Source organism: Odocoileus virginianus, chromosome 10 (genome assembly GCF_023699985.2).
Source record: "Odocoileus virginianus isolate 20LAN1187 ecotype Illinois chromosome 10, Ovbor_1.2, whole genome shotgun sequence".
NCBI classification, from domain to species: domain Eukaryota; kingdom Metazoa; phylum Chordata; class Mammalia; order Artiodactyla; family Cervidae; genus Odocoileus; species Odocoileus virginianus.
The window spans coordinates 6575679-6594522 of NC_069683.1; the positions used below are offsets into that span (position 1 = coordinate 6575679).

The window sequence follows — 18844 nt, forward strand, 5'->3', positions numbered from 1 at the left end:
TTGAAAATGTTGGTATTCTGCAGTTGTTGAATATAAGATTTTCTGTCAATTAGAAAACTGATAGAAAATAGAAAAATTATAATATTTTCTGTCAAGTTCCCTGAAAGTATTCAGATATCCTTTCTGATTTTATTTTTTGTGTGTTGTTCTTTCAGGTGATGGGAGAAGAATCTTAAAATCTCTGAGTATGACTTCTTTCAGTTTTTTTTTTTAATGTGTTTTGATGCTTGGCTCTTAAGTATATAATTTACAGTGTCTTCCTGATATAGCAACTGTTTATCATTATGAAATCTTTATTTCTAGTAATGCTCCATGTTTTTAAGTTTTCAGATATTATTTCTTATGCTTATTTTTACATGGCATATTATTTTCTATCCTTTTGGTTTTACTTTATTTGTGTTTTTATATTTTAAGTATTTCTTTTGTAGACAGCATATGTTTGGGTCCTCCTTTCTTCTATCCAGTCTGACATTCCCTACTCCTGGTTTTGAGAATTTGGTTCATTTATATTTATGTAATTAATAAAATGGTTGAATTTATGACATGTTTCAACTTGTTTTCTATTTGTTTTGTGTATTGTTTTGTTTCCTTTGTTATTTTTCTCCTCAATTCATCTGTTACAAGAAATATTCTCCTGCTGGCTTTGAAGAAGTAAGATGAAATGTTGTGAGAAAGCCTCATGACTAGGGCCTGAAGGTAGTCTCTAGGCTCTTAGAGCAAAGCTCTTTCAGGAATGATTAAGAAAACATAGGTGGCTTTGTACTTGTAAGGAACTAAATTCTGCCAATGACCAGTGAACTTGGAAGAGGACTGTGTCTTAGATGAGATTACAGTCCAGGTCAACATCTTGATGTTATCCTGTTGAGACTTTATGCAGGGGACTCAGCAAAACAATGCCTGGACTCCTGGCCTGCACAAACTGTAAGATGATAAATTTGTGTTGTTTTGAGCTTCTAGGTTTCTGGTAATTTGTTACACAGCAATTAAAAACTAACCATATGCTAATAGAATATATCCAAAAAGAAGCATAAAAATTAAATAGGATAAAGGACTTCCCTGGTGGTCCAGTGGCTAAGACTCCCCACTCCTAATGCAGGGGTCCAGGTTCCCTCACTGGGCAGGGAACTAGATCTGACATGCCACAACTAAGAGTTTTCAAGGCATAACTAAAGATCCCATGTGCTACAGCTATGACCCGGTGCAGTCAAAAGAAAAAAAAAATTAAAATTGAATAGGTTAAAAATAAAAATAAATGGTCAGGGTAATGGGAACCCCAAAAAGAGAGTAGTGGGAGAAAAATATTTGAAAAAATACAGACAGAACATTTATTTTCTTACTGATCTAAGAAATTTAGCAAACCCTAAGCAGATAAATACACTCACATATATTAAGGTAAACGATAATTCAGAACTGTGAGAAAAATCAACTTCTGTTGTTTAAGGCACCCAGTCCTTGGTACTTCATTTTGGAAGCCCTAGTTTACTAATAAACTACTAAAAATCATAAGGTAGCTGGAACGCAGCCTTCAGTCATCTTAATAGCCAGCAGAGTGATCTTTTTAAAATTCATAAAACAGAGTCACTGGAGATCATTCTTTATCTTAAGATATTTGAGTCATTTTGGTTAAAACATTCAACTTTATAGTAGAAGAGACCACTGCTCTTCAAAGCTCTGAATTTATTTTTTCATGGTCTCTATGGACCCATTCCTACAACTGTAAGTAATGTATATATTGAACACTGCCAGCTGGTACACAGCAACTCAAGATCTTTACCATTGTCCACAAGAAGTTAAATTAATTCATCATTTTGTGACTGTACCAACTTTACTTAAGGCTTCAAGAGCTATGGGAGGAAACTGTATTATGAACTGCCTCCTAACTGGTTTTCTCTTTGACATTGCATTGGCTTCCCAAACCAGTAACTCACTATGTGCCTATCTTCACAACCTCCTAAATAACAAACTCTAGCTTCCCTTTCCTTACTGGACCTATCTCACTCAGTCCTGAGTTATTTTGCTGAATAACACGTTATTCTGCTATTCTATCCTTTTACCCAGAAGTTTATGTATATTGCTCCTTTGTTTGAAACTCATTTGTCATTTCCTGATTGTTTATATGCAGAGCCTAGACTCTAGTCCAGAATCCAGGATCTCAGCAATTTTCTCCTTCTAACCTCCAACGTAATCACAACTGGAGCCACATAAAGCACATCCAGCCCCGATGAGCATGGCAGCTTCCCTGTCCTGGTCCTAGATGCCAGAGCCAGATGTCAACTGCTCTACCTTTGCCTGCTTCCTCACTGGTTCTCTGTGGGCCAGAGCTCTGTTCCCTTGAACCGCTCTCCACAGAGAGCTTTCAGGTACTTCAGAGTGCCTGACAGAAAGTGGGTACCCAATAATAATTGTGATGAATGAATATATGAACAAGAGAGCACATAAACAACCACATTAAAAATCTTCCAAGGAGTCTCACTGCTTAAGAGGATAAAGTCCACAATGAATCTGGATGTTAAGGGCCCCTTAGCCCAGCCTATTTTCCCCAGCTGCTCACTGGTTCCCACCCCCTGATTTTTAGACTCCTTCAATTCTTGTCAGGAACATTAAAGGCAGGCCCTGCCTCCTGGAGGCAATGGATAGGGATGAAGAGATGGGAGGGTGCTAGGCCTCCGACTTTACCTGTGTAACTGGTGATACCTTGGAGGATTTTTTCACTCTGGCTTTCTCTCAACCTAGAAGGAAGCAGAGTGTTCATGAGCCTCACAGACCTCTTTCAAAGTGACAATAATAACAGGCAGTGGACAGAAAAGTACATTACCCAGTCAAATGCTACCTTAGGCAGAGGGTTTGTAGCATCCCCCCTTAAAAGATAACTCAGATGAAATGATGGGCATGATGAGGTCTAAGGAACCATGGTCCCTTCTAGCTAAAATTCTTCTACCAGATGTCCCCTCCCCCGCCCTGAACCTTGTAATCTTGTAGCATTTTCCCTCAAGAATTCTCAACTGTCATTTTTTTTGACAGATAAAAAGACTATGGTCTGGAAAGGGGCAGTGATTTTTCCACAGTCACCCAGCAACTAAAGGAAAAGCCAGGACTAAAACCCAGGCTTCCTGGAGTGTGATCTTGCCCTTTACACAGCACCTTGCTATGTCCCATCTTGTGGAAGGGGGGAAGGTGGAGGCACTTGTTCTGAACAACCTTCAACCCCTCTCCTCTCCCAACTGATCCACACGGGATCTGTATTAACAGGCTTTGATTAAACTTTAGTGAGAGCCCTAATTCTTAGAATATGATCTCGTGTTAGGAGGAAGAAGGGGTGTGAGGAGCTGCAGGCAGCATGAGGAGAAATGGGAGGTTAGGATGATAAAACTCTGTCTCCCTGAGGATTTGCCACATGGGGTTATAGGAAGAATGTAACTTTTTTCCTTAAATTTCTGTAAAACCATTCATACTTTTGGAAAAAAAAATTTAAAATTACAAATAAATGCTTACCAAATAGAATAAAATATGGCAACAATGAAAACTGCAGAAAGAATATCCAAGAAAATCCACATGAACATATAGAAATTTGGTGTCTGCAAAACAGAAAACACAGTTATAGGAGTTTGCAGCTGGAAGGGACTGTAGCTCATGTGGGTCAAGTCCCTTGCTTGAACTGGGGATGGAGCAGGGGCAGATCAGGGGGAGGAACCATGACTGCCAGAGCTGGTGTCAGACACAGAGGGTACCCACTGCTATCCTAACAATCCCCTCTTACATGTGCCAAGGGCCCCACAAGGGCTAACACTCCACACACTTCATCTCCCTGGACCCTCGACTGAGGTCTGAGGGAGTCCCAGAGATGTCACATAGCAAGTCTATTCTGGACCCAGGACTACAAGCCCAAGTTTCTTGACTTCCAGTGCTCTATGTGTTCATGGCACAGCTTTCTAAACCTGGCTGTGCATCTAAATCTACCTGAGCATCAGATTTTAGTAATACAGGTTTCTGGGCCTTATTAGAGACTCAGGGAGCAGAATTTCTGCTCTCCAGAAACAAGTAATCAGTCTATGAACCAGCATTTAGGAATCATTCCCCTAAATCACTGTGCTTCAAAGAAGCATGTTGAAAATACAATTCTTAACCAAGACTAACATGCCTACTACTTGAGTCTCCTTGCATAAATCACCCATTTCACAAAGCTCCATCTTCTAGCTTCACTTGCATGAGCTTTTACACTCTCTGGTTTGATCCTCCCTTTCTATCTTCATTATTTCACCTCCAATACTATTTGTTGGTACTGAGTCTGACATGATTTTTTCTATCTTAAGCCATTTTCCACCCAATCACAAGGTCTTTTCTTGGACTGATTAGTAATGATAATAATATTAACAATAATAACACAAATGATTGTGATAATGCTGAGCACAACTAACATTAATGAGCATTTATAGGAGCTAAGGAAGTGTAACAAGCATGTTAAGGGTATTTGCACAGCAATCCTTTGAACAGATCTAGTAGGCAGGTACAGTAGAAGCTTTTAACCAAGTTCCACTAATCTAAGGCTCCTAATGCCCTATGGTGGAGAAGAAAATGGCAACCCACTCCAGTATTCTTGCCTAGAGGATCCCGTGGACAGAGGAGCCTGGTGGGCTGCTGTCCATAGGGCTACAGAGAGTTGGACACAACTGACGCAACTTAGCATGCATGCATACACTGGAGAAGGAAATGGCAACCCACTCCAGTATTCTTGCCCAAATACTTGCCTGAATCCCAGGGACAGAGGAGCCTGGTGGGCTGCCATCTATGGGATCCCACAGAGTCAGACATGACTGAAGCGACTTAGCAGCAGCAGCAGCAATGCCTTATGGGCACCTGACCAATGCCTTGGCCTGTTCTAGGATGCCCATCGGGTGTGCTGTACAGTCACTAAGAATCAGTTGTTCTTACTGTCCATATGGCTTTATAACAACTGTACTTGTTATGATTGTGCAGTATAATTAAATATTACTCAGATCTGTAAAAATTGAGTAAAAAAAATATGCCAGTTTCAAAGGCAACTAAGTCAATACTTAGGAATACTTGATGATGAAAGGAAAGGTTATTAAAAAATAAACTGCAGATTTCCCTGGTGGTGCAGTGAGTAAGAATTCGCCTGCCAATGCAGGAGGTACAGAAAATGTGGGTTCAGTCCCTGGGTTGAGAAGACCTCCTGGAGGAGGAAATGGCAACCCACTCCAGTAATCTTGTCTGGAGAATCCCATGGACAGAGGAGTCTGGCCGGTTACAGTTCACAGGGTTGCACGACTGGGGAACTGAGCACATACGCATGTTAATGCAGGGGACAAGCATTCAATCCTTGCTCTGGGAAGCTTTCACATACTGAAGAACAACTAAAGACTATGCACCACAACTACTGAGTGCATGCTTTAGAGCCCAGAAGCCGTAATTACTGAACCTGCACGCCACAACTACTGAAGCCTACACACTCCAGGGCCCGAGAACTGCAGATGCTGAGCTTGAGTGCCCTAGATGCTATGCTCCACAACAAGAAAAGCCACTGAAATGAGAAGCCTTCTTTCTTACTGCAATGAAGAGTGGCTCTTGCTTGCCACAACTAGAGAAAGCCCTTGCAAAGCAATGAAGACCCAGCACAGCCCTAAAAAAACAAATAAACTAACAAAACTGCAAATGAATTAGGTATGAGTGAAACAGTAAGAGACTAGGGGTGGTGGGATTACTATAAAAATCTGGGTGGATTCCTCATTCTCCCTATGACTTTAAGAATCGGACATGATTTAGTGACTGAATAACAACCAAAGGAAACAAAACTTAGAAATTATACTTGGTTCATTTCAGAGTATATATAAGCAAGGGAATGCAGAATTCAATCAGCTAAAATGCCCTCAAAGGAAAGACCTTGAGTCTTTGTCAAAAGGTGAATAAGCATTTTTAAATGTATGAGGTATGTATGTGGTGGATTGTTTATAAAAACGACCACAATATTTCTCACCAAATGCAGGCCTGGATGGAATATGACTTTGTTGTTCCTCTCCATCAAGAAGTGAAGTGTGTCTCTCCTCTGCCCCTGTTAAATCTGGATGACCATGTGATCACCTTTGGCCAGTGGAACATTAGCAAACATCACACTTGGGGGATCTTTGAAAAGGCATATGCATTGGGGCTTGACCTCTCTTGTTGCTGAGAACCCAATGCCACCAGAAGAACATGAGCAAGTTAGCTTCATCGAGGATGAGTGACTAAATGAAGACAGACCTCAGTCATCCCAGGTAGAATCCTAGACATATGGGTGAGGCCATCCTAGATCACCTAACCCAGCCAAAGTAGCTGGGAGGAGAGAAAGCACTCAACCATCATAAAGAATGTGACAAATATTTGTCAGTTTTAAGCCACTAAGTATTAGATAGATTTTTTCAACATGGTAAAATGCTAACAGATCACATATCATTTATTTCACAATTCCTCATCTAAATTTTTTGAATTAACAGATCGCTAAGCAGACAGGATTATATTGGATAAAAATTGCTTCTACTGTAGTACTTTCAATCCCCAGTTTACAAATAACAAACTGAGGCCCAGACAAGTTAACTAACATTTCCAAGTTCACACAGTAAGGGGTTGGGCCAAGATCTGAGTCAGCATATTCTAACCCAGATTGTGGGTTGCTTAGGGAGGCCCATGGATATTGGCCTTAACTTCCTGAACAAACTGACCTTGAGTCCTTTAAAAAAGCCCAGGCCAGGTGTAGAAACAAGCTTTTGACTTAACATCCTTTCCACTCTCTGAATTTTGAATCATATGAATTTATTATCAATTCAAATATTAAATTGAAAAGTTTTACTTAATAAAGTTTTATTTAATATACCCAAAGGGACAACTTTCAGACATTATTAGTTTAGAGGGATAGGATTATGGAGGGGTATATTGATTTCTAATTTATGTATTTTAGAATGATTAAATTTTATATACTGAACAAGTTTACTCTAACCAATTTTTAAAAACAAAAATGCTAGAAAAATGTATAATATATACATGATGGAGGATATTACAGAGACAGACAAGTAGAGAGGCTTCACCTATGCCAAGGGACCCGTCATCCAAGGTTTCCTTGAGGGTAATCTGCAGAATGCTGCCCAAGGCACCAAGGAAGAAGGAAGAAGCAGTTCGACAATTCCACCATAGGGCCTCAATGCAGTACTGGCTCTATGAGATTGTGCCCATGGTCCTGATTACCTCATACCTGCTCCTGACCCTGATCAAGTCAGAAACAAGGACCAGTGAGGCTGGAGGCATGGAGAAAGCAACCCAAAATACGTAAGCTTCTCATTTAGGTTTCTCTGACTAAAACTCTGATGTTCAAGACAGTTTAGAGTTTGGGTTATTACTCTGGACAAGACACTTGATGTTGAATTGAGGCTTCTTGGTGATTAAAAAGAACTTTAAAAATTATCTAAGAGTGACTATAGAGAAACTATAGAATCTGAGTGAGATATTATTCAGGGACAAGAAAAGACTGAGGTCACAGAGCAGTTTTCTGCTGTAGGCTATTGTGTCTGACTCAGTCATCCCATTCTACCTCTACACTGATAAGAAAAACTAGCTCTGTATCAGTTAACTGGCTAGCTGGGGCTCCCTTCATAGATAATAAGTGATAGGATTTATCTGGAAGTGTAAGCCAGATGTTCAGGCCCCCATGCCTCTAACCATAAGCAGTAGGTGGATACACACTCCTTTTCAAAAACATTTTTGCTCAGGATACACAGTTTTCACTTGGTTTCTTTCCCACACCTCATATCACTGTCATCATTGCTGTACCTTCAGAAAGGTGGGGCTGCAGTAACAAAACTCTGGAATCTGACCTCATTCTGAATATTGCATTCATGTGATGATGTCAAGGATCTTAACTTCAAGTTTCAGATTCCCCATGGTGATACTCCTAGTGGGCTGAATTCAACTCCAGAGCACTGAATTACATTATGCATGAAAGGCACATGGTGAGGATTCAATAAACAGTGATTATTATACCATTAATTTCTCCCTGAAAAATCACAGAAGGTGCTGGGTGAGAGAAGGGGGAATGCCACATCTTCAATGTCAGGTAAGTCTCTGCTCTTAAGTAGCTCATCTAGAGACTACACAGTATGCTAGGTGGGGGTGGGGAGGGGTACAGAGACTCCTATTGTACCAGACTTGGAAGAACAATCTGGACAACCAGCTCACCATGAAGTAGTAAGGGTGATTGATCTGCTTCAGGACCTCGAGGTTGTCTGTTGTCACTGAATGAATACTGGAACACCAGACCAGTGAGAAGAGCCAAGGTTCATTGACGAGGTATACATTGATGGTGATGTTAGCTGCTTTATATTCTCTGGGAAGGAAAAAGAACCCACAGGAGATTTAGATTTAATCTCACTTTCACATCTAAAAGGGAAACAGCCACCATGTCGTGAAAGGTTGTTGCTCAAATCACCGGAAACACCTGGTCATGTGACAACTTATATGACATGACATGCTGAATTGGCTCATGTTGCAATGAGGATAAAGCCCTAGTCTTAATACCTTTACTGCTGGACCAACGGTAGTATTTTATTCTTTTTTTATTTTTAAAATTTTTATTGAAATATAGTTGATATACAATGTTGTGTCAGTTTCAGGTTTATAGCAAAGTGATTCAATTATATATATATACCTCTATCTAAATCTATACCTATTCTTTTTTCTTTTTTTTTTATTAGTTGGAGGCTAATTACTTTACAATATTTTAGTGGGTTTTGTCATACATTGACATGAATCAGCCATGGATTTACATGTATTCCCCATCCCGATCCCCCCTCCCACCTCCCTCTCCACCCGATCCCTCTGGGTCTTCCCAGCGCACCAGGCCCGAGCACTTGTCTCATGCATCCAACCTGGGCTGGTGATCTGTTTCACCCTAGATAATATACATGTTTCGATGCTGTTCTCTCAAAACATCCCACCCTCGCCTTCTCCCAGAGAGTCCAAAAGTTTGTTCTATACATCTGAAACTTCTTCATTGTAGATTACTGTAAGATGGTGACTAGCTTCCTGTGCTACACTCTAGGTCCTTGTTGGTTATCTATTTTATTTATAGTAGTGTGTTTATTTTAATCCCAAACTCCTAATTTATCCCTTTTCCTCTGGTAACCATAAGCTTGTTTTCTCTGTCAACAGAAATAGTAGTATTTTAGTAAACTACACTCCCTAAGACAAAAAAGGAAGGAAGGAAGGAAGGGAGAGAGGGAGGAAAAAGGAAAGCCCTGTCAGAATTTGTCAATTTCAATTCATGGTGTAAATATTCCTACAGTTTTCCTCCCATAAGCTGCTACGTGCCAGCTGCAGTACACTATCGTGTAGCAAATGTACTTACTTCCATCAGAGTGCTTACCACCCTCTACTCTATTTATCTGCTTTCTATCAGTCTTCTTTACCTGACTGTAGCAAATTAAAAGCAAAGACTGTGTTACTCGTCTCTGCATATCCAGTACCTGCTTCATAAGTAGTTAACTGAGGAAATAAAGAAATGAATGTTGATCTGGTAAATATTTACACTTCAAATATAAAGAATTTTTAAAGCACTTAGTAGGGGAAATGGAACCCAAATGCCAGTAGATATTTGTGCACTGTCTAAAGAGACAGAAAGAAGAACATCTAGTAATTCTAGCCAAGTTGTCACTTTTTGGATAACCTCTCACAAAATACAGCAGGTAAATCCCTTGAAAGTTTTTTGTTGTAACCTTGAAATGGCATAGCATATTGGAATAGCTCTGTGCAAGTCTGCATTTGAATCTACCTTTGCCTTGTATTAGCTTCACAAGTTCTTAGGCTCAGTGTAAAAACTGTAAGATAAAAATAATACTACCACTTTTGAAGGAGTGCTTGCAATTAGTTATCCATATTGGGTATCTAAGGCAATTCTAATATCTTATAGTTGTCTCTAAGATAATTCTACAAATCACCTAAAGATTAAGACAAAAACCAGAAATAAGGATACAGTAGTAAAAAGCTACCTTTTAAAACTTTTTGAAATCAACATGCAAAAACCATTTACAATTTCTATATAGTAATAATGAACCTATAAAAACTGAAACATAATGTACCATTAACAATTACCCCAAAGAAATGTAAATACATAGGTATTAACAAAACAAGCATAGGATCTGTAAGCCATAAACTACCAACTATTGATGAAGGTAATCAAAGAATATTTAAGAAGTGAAGAGACGTGTATTTATGAATTGGAAGACTTAGCATCATAAAATTCTCCTCAAACTGATCTATAGGTTAATGCAATTTCTACCAAAGTATCACCAAGGTTTTTTTTTTTTAATACAATTAACCTGACTCTAAAATGTATATCAAAAGGCACAGCCCAAAATTAACTAAAACTCTATTGAAAAAGAAGAATAAAGTGAGAGAGACTCACTCTACTTAAGTCTTACTATATAGCTACAGTAATCAAGACAGTGTGGTATTAGGGAAGGAACAGACATATGGAACCATGAAACACAATTTTAAACCCAGAAATAGACCATAAGAATATGTCAAAATGATTTTTGACAAAGGTGTAAAAGTAATTCAGTGGGATAAGAGTTTTTCAACAAATGGTACTAGAGCAATAGGACAGGCATACATAGGCAAAAAACCCAGAAAACCTCAACTTATGCCACATACTTCATATAAAAATTGACTCAAATGGATCACAGACAAATACATAATGTAAAACTACAAAACTTTCAGGAAAAATTGAGACCTATGGGCTAGACAGAGAACTCTTAGACTTGACAGTAAAGGCATGATATATAAATGAGAAAACTGATGTTGGACCTAATAAAAAATTTAGAACTTTTGTTCTGTGGAAGAATCTTAAGGAGATGCTACAGACCAGAAATAGACTGGGACAAAATATTTGCAAACAGAACATCCAACAAAGGATTTTATCTATCCATGTTTTGTTAGAACTCTCCACCATGACCTGTCCATTTTGGGTGGCCCTACACTGATGGCATGCCTCATAGTTTCATTGAGTTAGACAAGGCTGTGATCCATGTGATCAGTTTTCTGTAACTGTGGCGGTTTTCACGGTGGTTTTCATTCTGTCTGCCCTCTGATTGATAAGGATAAGAAGTTTGTGGAAGCTTTCTGATGGGAGGGACTGGCTGAGGGGGAATCTGGGTCTTGCTCTGATGGGTGGGGCCATGCTCAGTAAATCTTTAATCCAATTTTCTATTGATGGGTGGGGCTGTGTTCTCTCTCAGTAGTTTGGCCTGAGGTCAAACTATGGTAGGGGTAATGGCAACATCCTTCAAAAGGGCTTAAGTCAGCATGCCATGGCTTCCAGGACTGTTGTATTCAGTGACCCTGAGCCCATGGCAGGCCATGGTCAACCCACGCCTCTGCTGGAGACTCTTGGACACTCACAGGCAGGTCTGGCTCAGTCTTTTGTGGGGTCACTGCTCCTTTCTCCTGGGTTCTGGTGTGCACAAGGTTTCGTTTGTGTCCTCCAAGAGTCTGTTTCCCCAGTCCTGTGGGAGTTTTGCAATCAAATCCCACTGGCCTTCAAAGTCAAATTCCCTGGGAATTCTCAGTCCCTTTGTTTGATCCCCAGGTTGGAAAATCTGTTGTGATCTCTAGAACTTTTGCAACAGTACGAGAACTTCTTTGGTTTAATTGTTCTCCAGTTTATAGGTCGTCTGCTTGGTGGCTCTGCAGTGGGGCTAATGGTGGCCTCCTCCAAGGGGACTTATGCCACAATACCACACCTCCCAGGTCTGCTGCAGCCAGAGCCCCTGTCCCTGTGGCAGGCCACTGCTGACCCATGCCTCTGCAGGAGACACTCAAACACTCAAAGGCAGGTCTGGCTCAGTCTCTTGTGGGGTCTCTGGGTCCTGATACACACAAGGTTTTGCTTGAGCCCTCTGAGTCACTGGTGGGTATGGGGTCTGATTCTAAACATGATTTTGCCCCTCCAACTATCTTGCTGGGGGTTTCTCCTTTGCCCTTGGATATGGGGTATCTTTTTTTGGTGGGATCCAACATTCTTTTGTCAATGGTTATTCAGTGCTTAGTTGCAATTTTGGAGTTTTTGCAGAAGATGAGCGTACATCCTGCTACTCAAACTCATGGCATTAGAAACTTACTCCCCACTGGGCCAATACTGGCATATTGGGAAGAGAACTTATTCATCTCTTCATCTAGACTTTCAAACTACTGCACAATTGAACTCATCTCACATGATAGCAAAGTAAGGCTCAAAATTCTCCAAGCAAGGATTCAATAGTACGTGAACTGAGAACTTACAGATGTTCAAGCTGGATTTAAAAAAGGCAGAGGAACCAGAGATCAAATTGCCAACATCTGTTGGATCACAGAAAAAGCAATGGAGTTCCAGAAAATCATCTATTTCTGCTTTATTGACTATACCAAAGCTGTTGACTGTGTGGATCACAACAAACTGTGGAAAATTCTTCAACAGGTGGGAATATCAGACCTCCTTACCTGCCTCCTGAGAAATCTGTATGCAGGTCAAGAAGCAACAGCAAGAACTGTACATGGAAAAATGCACTGGTTCCAAATTGGGAAAGGAGTACATCAAGGCTGTATATTGTCAACCTGCTTATTTACCTTATATGCAGAGTGCATCATACAAAATGCTGGACTGTGTGAAGCACAGGCTGGAATCAAGATTTCTGGGAGAAATATCAGTAACCTCAGATATGCAGATGACACCATCTTTTTGGCAGAAAGAGAAGTGGAACTTAAGAACCTCTTGATGAAAGTGAAAGAGGAGAGTGAAAAAGCTGACTTAAAACTCAACATCCAAAAAACAAAGATCATGGCATCCTGTCCCATCACGTCACGGCAAATAGATGGGAAAACAATGCAAACAGTGACAGACTATTTTCTTGGGTTCCAAAGTCACTGCAGATGGTGACAGCAGTCATGAAATTAAAAGACGCTCGTTCCTTGGAAGAAAAGCTATGACCAACCTAGACAGCATATTAAAAAGCAGAGACATTATTTTGCCAACTTGGCCCATATAGTCAAAGTTATGGTTTTCCCAAAGCTTCATAGCTTATGTATGGATGTTAGAGTTGGACCATAGAGAAAGCTGAGTGCAGAAGAATTGATGCTTTTAAATTGTGGTGCTGGAGAAGACTCTTGAGAGTCCTTTGGACTGCAAAGAGATCAAACTAGTCAATTCTGAAGGAAATAAGTGCTGAATATTCATTGGAAGGGCTGCTGCTGAAGCTGGAGCTCCAATACTTTGGCTACCTGATGGGAAGAACTGACTCATTAGAAAAGACCCTGATGCTGGGAAAGATTGAAGGCGGGAGGAGAAGAGGACAACAAGGATGTGATGGTTGGACAGCATCAATAACTCAGAGGACACGAGTTTGAGCAAGCTCTGGGAGTTGGTGATGGACAGCCGGGAGTGCTGCAGTCCTTGGGGTCGCAAAGAGTTGGACACGACCGAGCGACTGAACTGAACGTACTGATAGAAGTAACTCTAAAAATTTAATAATAAAAATCAAGCCATTTATTTAGAAATAATAATAAAAGACATTTTACTGAAGAGTATAAACCATAGCTTTCACTATATGGGCCAAGTTGGCAAAATAATGTCTCTGCTTTTTAATATGCTGTCTAGGTTGGTCATAGCTTTTCTTCCAAGGAACGAGCATCTTTTAATTTCATGACTGCTGTCACCATCTGCAGTGACTTTGGAGCCCAAGAAAATAGTCTGTCACTGTTTGCATTGTTTTCCCATCTATTTGCCAAGGCAACTAAGAACATGATAAGATCTTCAGTATCATTACCCATCAGAGAATGAAAATTAAAACCACAATGGGATATCACTACACACCTATCAGAATGGCTACAGTAAAAATTGACAATGCCAAAAACTGCAAGTATGTAGAGTTCTGGGTCATCATACATTGCTGGTGGGATGTAAAACAGTATAGGCCCTCTGAAAACGTTTGGAAGTTTCTTATAAAACTAAATAAAACTTACAAAGTTTCTTAGAAAACTTTGAAAACTATCACACCCCAGCAATTGCATTCTTAGCCATTAATCTCATAGAAGTAACAACTTATATTCACAGTAGGCAATTCTGGGAAGACGGCAGAAAAAGAAGCACCAGGAACCTAATCCCATCCTGGATTAACTGGCAAAATCTAATGTAACTATTAATATTTTGGTACTATGGCATCTATTGTAGTCTTACAACTTTCAGGGATGTTTTAGATGGTAAACTATAGTTAACATTGGTCAGTTTCAGCAACTATAACAGTAGCAGTTACCATTTCCAGACTCCCGGCTCCATGACAGGCAGCTGTGCCCACGGTCCTAGAGTAGCTTGCACACAGCTTATGAGAGTCATGGAGGGCAAAGTGGTCACTATCTTCCAATTATTGGGGATCTGTGCTCTGATCACTGATTGCTGCTTCTGGCTACAGATGTGCACAGAAAATGAACACAGAATTATTGCTGCTTTCCTCACCACGCCTCCCCCCTCACTGAGGCAAACTTCTCCCATTTCCACTAAAATGACATCCAATGGATTTAAAGTTTCAGTGCTCTTTCTTCCCCATCATTCATTTATCTCTTTTTCCCCTTTTGGGAGCCATACATCCAAGATTAAGACATCTAAAAGCAACATATATGGGGAAAATTATGAAGTGATCGCATATGCCCAGGGAAAGGCACATTAGAGACCTAGAAGACCTTAAGTTTTGGCACAGAGACAACCAATAAATAAATGAATAAATAAACAAACAGTGAAACCCAGAAAACCTTGGAGAAGGAGGGGATTCTGATTTCAAGAGTTACCAGACTATTACATTCAGTCCAGTTTTTAAGAAAAAAAATCACAAGGTGTATAAAGAAATAAGAGAGTAGGGTTTCACTCAAAGGAAAAATAAATAACTCAACAAGAACTGTCCCTGGAAAAGAGCTGATTTCAGATATACTAGATGAAGATTTTTAACAAACCATCTTGAAGATACTCAAAGAATTAAAGGAAGATATATAATTTTTTTAAAAATGAAGAAAGCAGAAATATTAATAAAGAGACAGAAAGCCTAGAAAAATACCACCCCCAAATCTAGAGCTGAAAATCACAATAAATGAAATGAAAAACTGAATATTAAGATCCAAAGGCAGATTTGACCAGACAGAAGAAATAATTAGTGAACTAGAAGGTGGATCAATAGATATTAATGATTCTGTGGAAAAGAAGCAAAAAAGATTGAAGAAAATGGAACAGAGCCTAAGATATCTGTGGGACATCATTCAGCAAGTCAATATATGCATTTTCAGGTCCCAAAATGAGAAAGGAGCAGAGAGAAAATCTGAAGAAATAATGGCTGAAGACTGCCCAAATGTGATGAAAGCTATGAATATAAATATCCAATAAACTCTAAGTAAGATGAACTCAGATCCACCCTATGACACACTATATAATCAAAGTTCCAAAAGCCAAAAGCAAAGAAAGAATCTTGAAGCATTTGTCTTATTGGAGATTCACAGGCACAGGAGGAAATTAAGATATTCCCAGGTAAATGAAAGCTGAAGAAGTTCATGGGCACTAAATCAACCCTGTAGGAAAAATTCAAGAGAGTCCTCCAAGGTGAAATAAAGTCAAGAGACAGTAGCTCAAAGTCTAGGCAGACAAAAAGATCTCAATAAAAGCAAATATAAGGGCAACTATAAAAGACAGTATTATTGTAACAATAGTTTGTAACTATAGTCTTTATTTTATACATAATTTAGCAAAAGATCTATAGGAAAAAACCAGAATTATTAGTCTAAAAGCTAATAATTTGATAACTTTATCAACTCCACATGCTATCTTCTACATAATTTGAGAAACTTTCATTTAGAGGAAGTATTAGTTTATATTTGAGGCACACAGTATATAAAAATGAAATTTTCTGACATCAAAAAGTGAAAATGGAAGGATTGGAGTTATAAAGAAGAGTTACTACATGTTACTGAATTTAAGCTTGTATAAATTCAACCACAGTGTCATAACTTTAGGGTGGTAAGTATAATTCCCATGGTAACACAAAAAAATTAGGTATAAAAAATATAAAAAAGGAAATGAGAAAAGGATTTAAGCATTTCACTACAAAAAACAACTAAACACAAAAGAAAACAGTAAGGAAGAAAATAAGGAAAAATTATAAAGTATATGCTGCTGCTGCTGGTGAGTCGCTTCAGTTGTGTCCGACTCTGTGCGACCCCACAGACGGCAGCCCACCAGGCTCTGGTGTCCCTAGGATTCTCCAGGCAAGAACACTGGAGTGGGTTGCCATTTCCTTCTCCAAAGCATGAAAGGGAAAAGTGAAAGTGAAGTCGCTTAGTCATGTCCAACTCTTCGTGACCCCATGGACTGCAGCCTACCAGCCTCCTCCGTCCATGGGATTTTCCAGGCAAGAGTACTGGAGTGGGTTGCCATTGCCTTCTCCAATAAGGTATACAGAAATGACAAATTAAAATAACAGATGACAGAAACAATATTTACAAAAATGACAGCATAACAACATGACAAGAATCTTCCCCCTTTTCAGTAATTTTTAAAATGTAAATAGATTAAAGCCTCCAGAGATTGTCAGAATGCATAAAAACATATGACCCATGTTTATGCTGTCTACAGAGACTCATTTAAGATCCAAATGCACAGACAGATTGCAAGCAAAAGGACAGAAAAGTTATTCCATGCAAACAGTAACTAAAAAGAGCATGGGCGGCTATAATAATATCAGATAAAACAGGGACTATGTCAAAAAATTTTACATGTGACAAAGGAGGATATTAATACAAGTTTCAACATAGCAAGAAGATATATTAATTATAAATATTTATGTGCCTAATGATAGGCCAGTAAAATTTACAAAGTAAACACTGACAAAATTGAAGCTATATAATAACAGTTGGAGATTTTAATATCCCATTCTCAATGATAAATAGAACAATTGGACAGAAGATAAGTAGGGAAACAGAAGACTTAACACAAGAAACTATATCTAAGAGACAGAACACTCAATCCAATAAGAGCATACACATTCTTCTCGAGTGCATGTGTGAGAACTCTCACTTTAGATATGTTAGGTCACAAATTATATCCAATCAAACAATTAAGTCAGAAATCTAACAAAAGGAAAATTGGAAAATTCACATATTTGTGGGACTTAAGTCTAAGGGAGACAAAAAGACCTCAATAAAAGTAAATATAAGGGCAAGTATAAAAGTATTATTACACTTTCAAGTAACTAAGGGATAAAGAAAGAAATCACAAGGGAAGTGAAAAAAATATATGGAGATGAATGAAAATGAAAACACAAAAACTCATGGGATGCAGCAAAGGTGATGCTAAGGGGGAAATGCATAGCTATAAATTCTTACATTTAAAAAATAAGATGATTTTTGCATCTATGTTCATCAGTAATGTGAGCCTGTAATTTCCTTTTTTGTGATATCTCTGCTTTTGCTATCAGAGTGACGGTGGCCTCACACAATTAATTCAGAAGTGTTCCTTCCAAATAATATCACCAATGTCACAGAAGAACATAGATGCAAAAATCCTCAACAAAATAAGAGCAAACCAAATCCAACAATATATTTAAAAGCTCATATACCATGATCAAGTGGGATCTCTCCCAGGACTGCAAGTTTTCAATATCATCAAATTGATCAATATGAAACACCACATTAACAAACTGAAGAATAAAACCCATATGATCATTTCAATAGATGTGGGAAAAGCCTTTGATAAATTTCAATATCCATTTATGATAAAAACTCTACAGAAAATGGGCAAACAGGGAACATTCAGCATAATAAAGGCCACATATATGACAAATTCACAGCTAAGATCATACTCAGAGTTAAAAAGCGGAAAGGACTTCCTCTAAGATCAGATCAGGAACAAGACAAGAAGGCCCACTCTCATCACTTTTATTCAATATAGTTTTGAAAGTCCTAGCCACAGAACTCACAGAAGAAAAGAAATAAAATGAATTCAAATTGGAAAAGAAGAAGTAAAACTGTCACTGTAGATGACATGATAAAATAGAAAATCCTAAAGACACTACCAGAAAACTACTAGAACTCATCAATGAGTTCAGTAAAGTTGCAAAATGCATAATTAATGTGTATAAATCTATTGGACTTTATACAGTAACAACAAAATATCAGAAAAATTAAGGAAACAACCCCATTTGCCATTGCATCAAAAACAATAAAATACCTAGGAATTAACCTACCTAAGGAGGCAAATTGGAGAAGGAAATGGCAACCGACTCCAGTATCCTTGCCTGGAAAATCTCATGGACAGAGGAGCCTGGTGGGCTGCAGTCCATGAGGTCGCAAAGAGTCGGACACAACTGAGTGACTAACACACAAGGAGGCAAAAGACCTGTACTCTGAAAACTGTAAGATGTTGATAAAAGAAATGAAAGATGATGCAAAATAGATGGAAAGGTAAACCGTGTTCTTGGAATAGAAGAAGCAATACTGTCAACACATTATTGACCAGAGATGTATCAATATTTACTTACATAACAAATTGCCAGCCATAGGTTTTGGCTTCAGCAAAAATTCCCTGGTCAATAATATGTATGGAAACACAAAAGACCCCAAATAACTAAAACAACCTTGAGAAAGAAGAAAGGGGCTCGAGGAATCATAGTCCCTGACTTCAAGGTATACTTCAAAGCTATGCAAACAAAACAGTATAGTGCTGGCACAAAAATAGAAATGTAGATAAATGGAACTGGGAAAAAAAGAACAAAAATAAACCCACACATTTATGGTCAAT

General features: G+C 38.8%; 1 protein-coding gene across 6 annotated transcripts in view; it reads right to left on the minus strand.

Moving 5' to 3' along the window:
* GDPD4 (glycerophosphodiester phosphodiesterase domain containing 4) overlaps positions 1-18844 on the minus strand; it is a 132846-nt gene that overhangs the window by 5273 nt on the left and 108729 nt on the right. For all 6 annotated transcript variants that reach the window (XM_070472962.1, XM_070472960.1, XM_070472959.1 and 3 more), the window contains 3 exons: positions 8221-8368; positions 3493-3575; positions 2677-2729 (listed from right to left, as the gene is read on the minus strand). In XM_070472962.1, coding sequence (XP_070329063.1) covers positions 2677-2729; positions 3493-3575; positions 8221-8368 — 284 coding nt within the window. The remainder of the gene's footprint in view (positions 1-2676; positions 2730-3492; positions 3576-8220; positions 8369-18844) is intronic.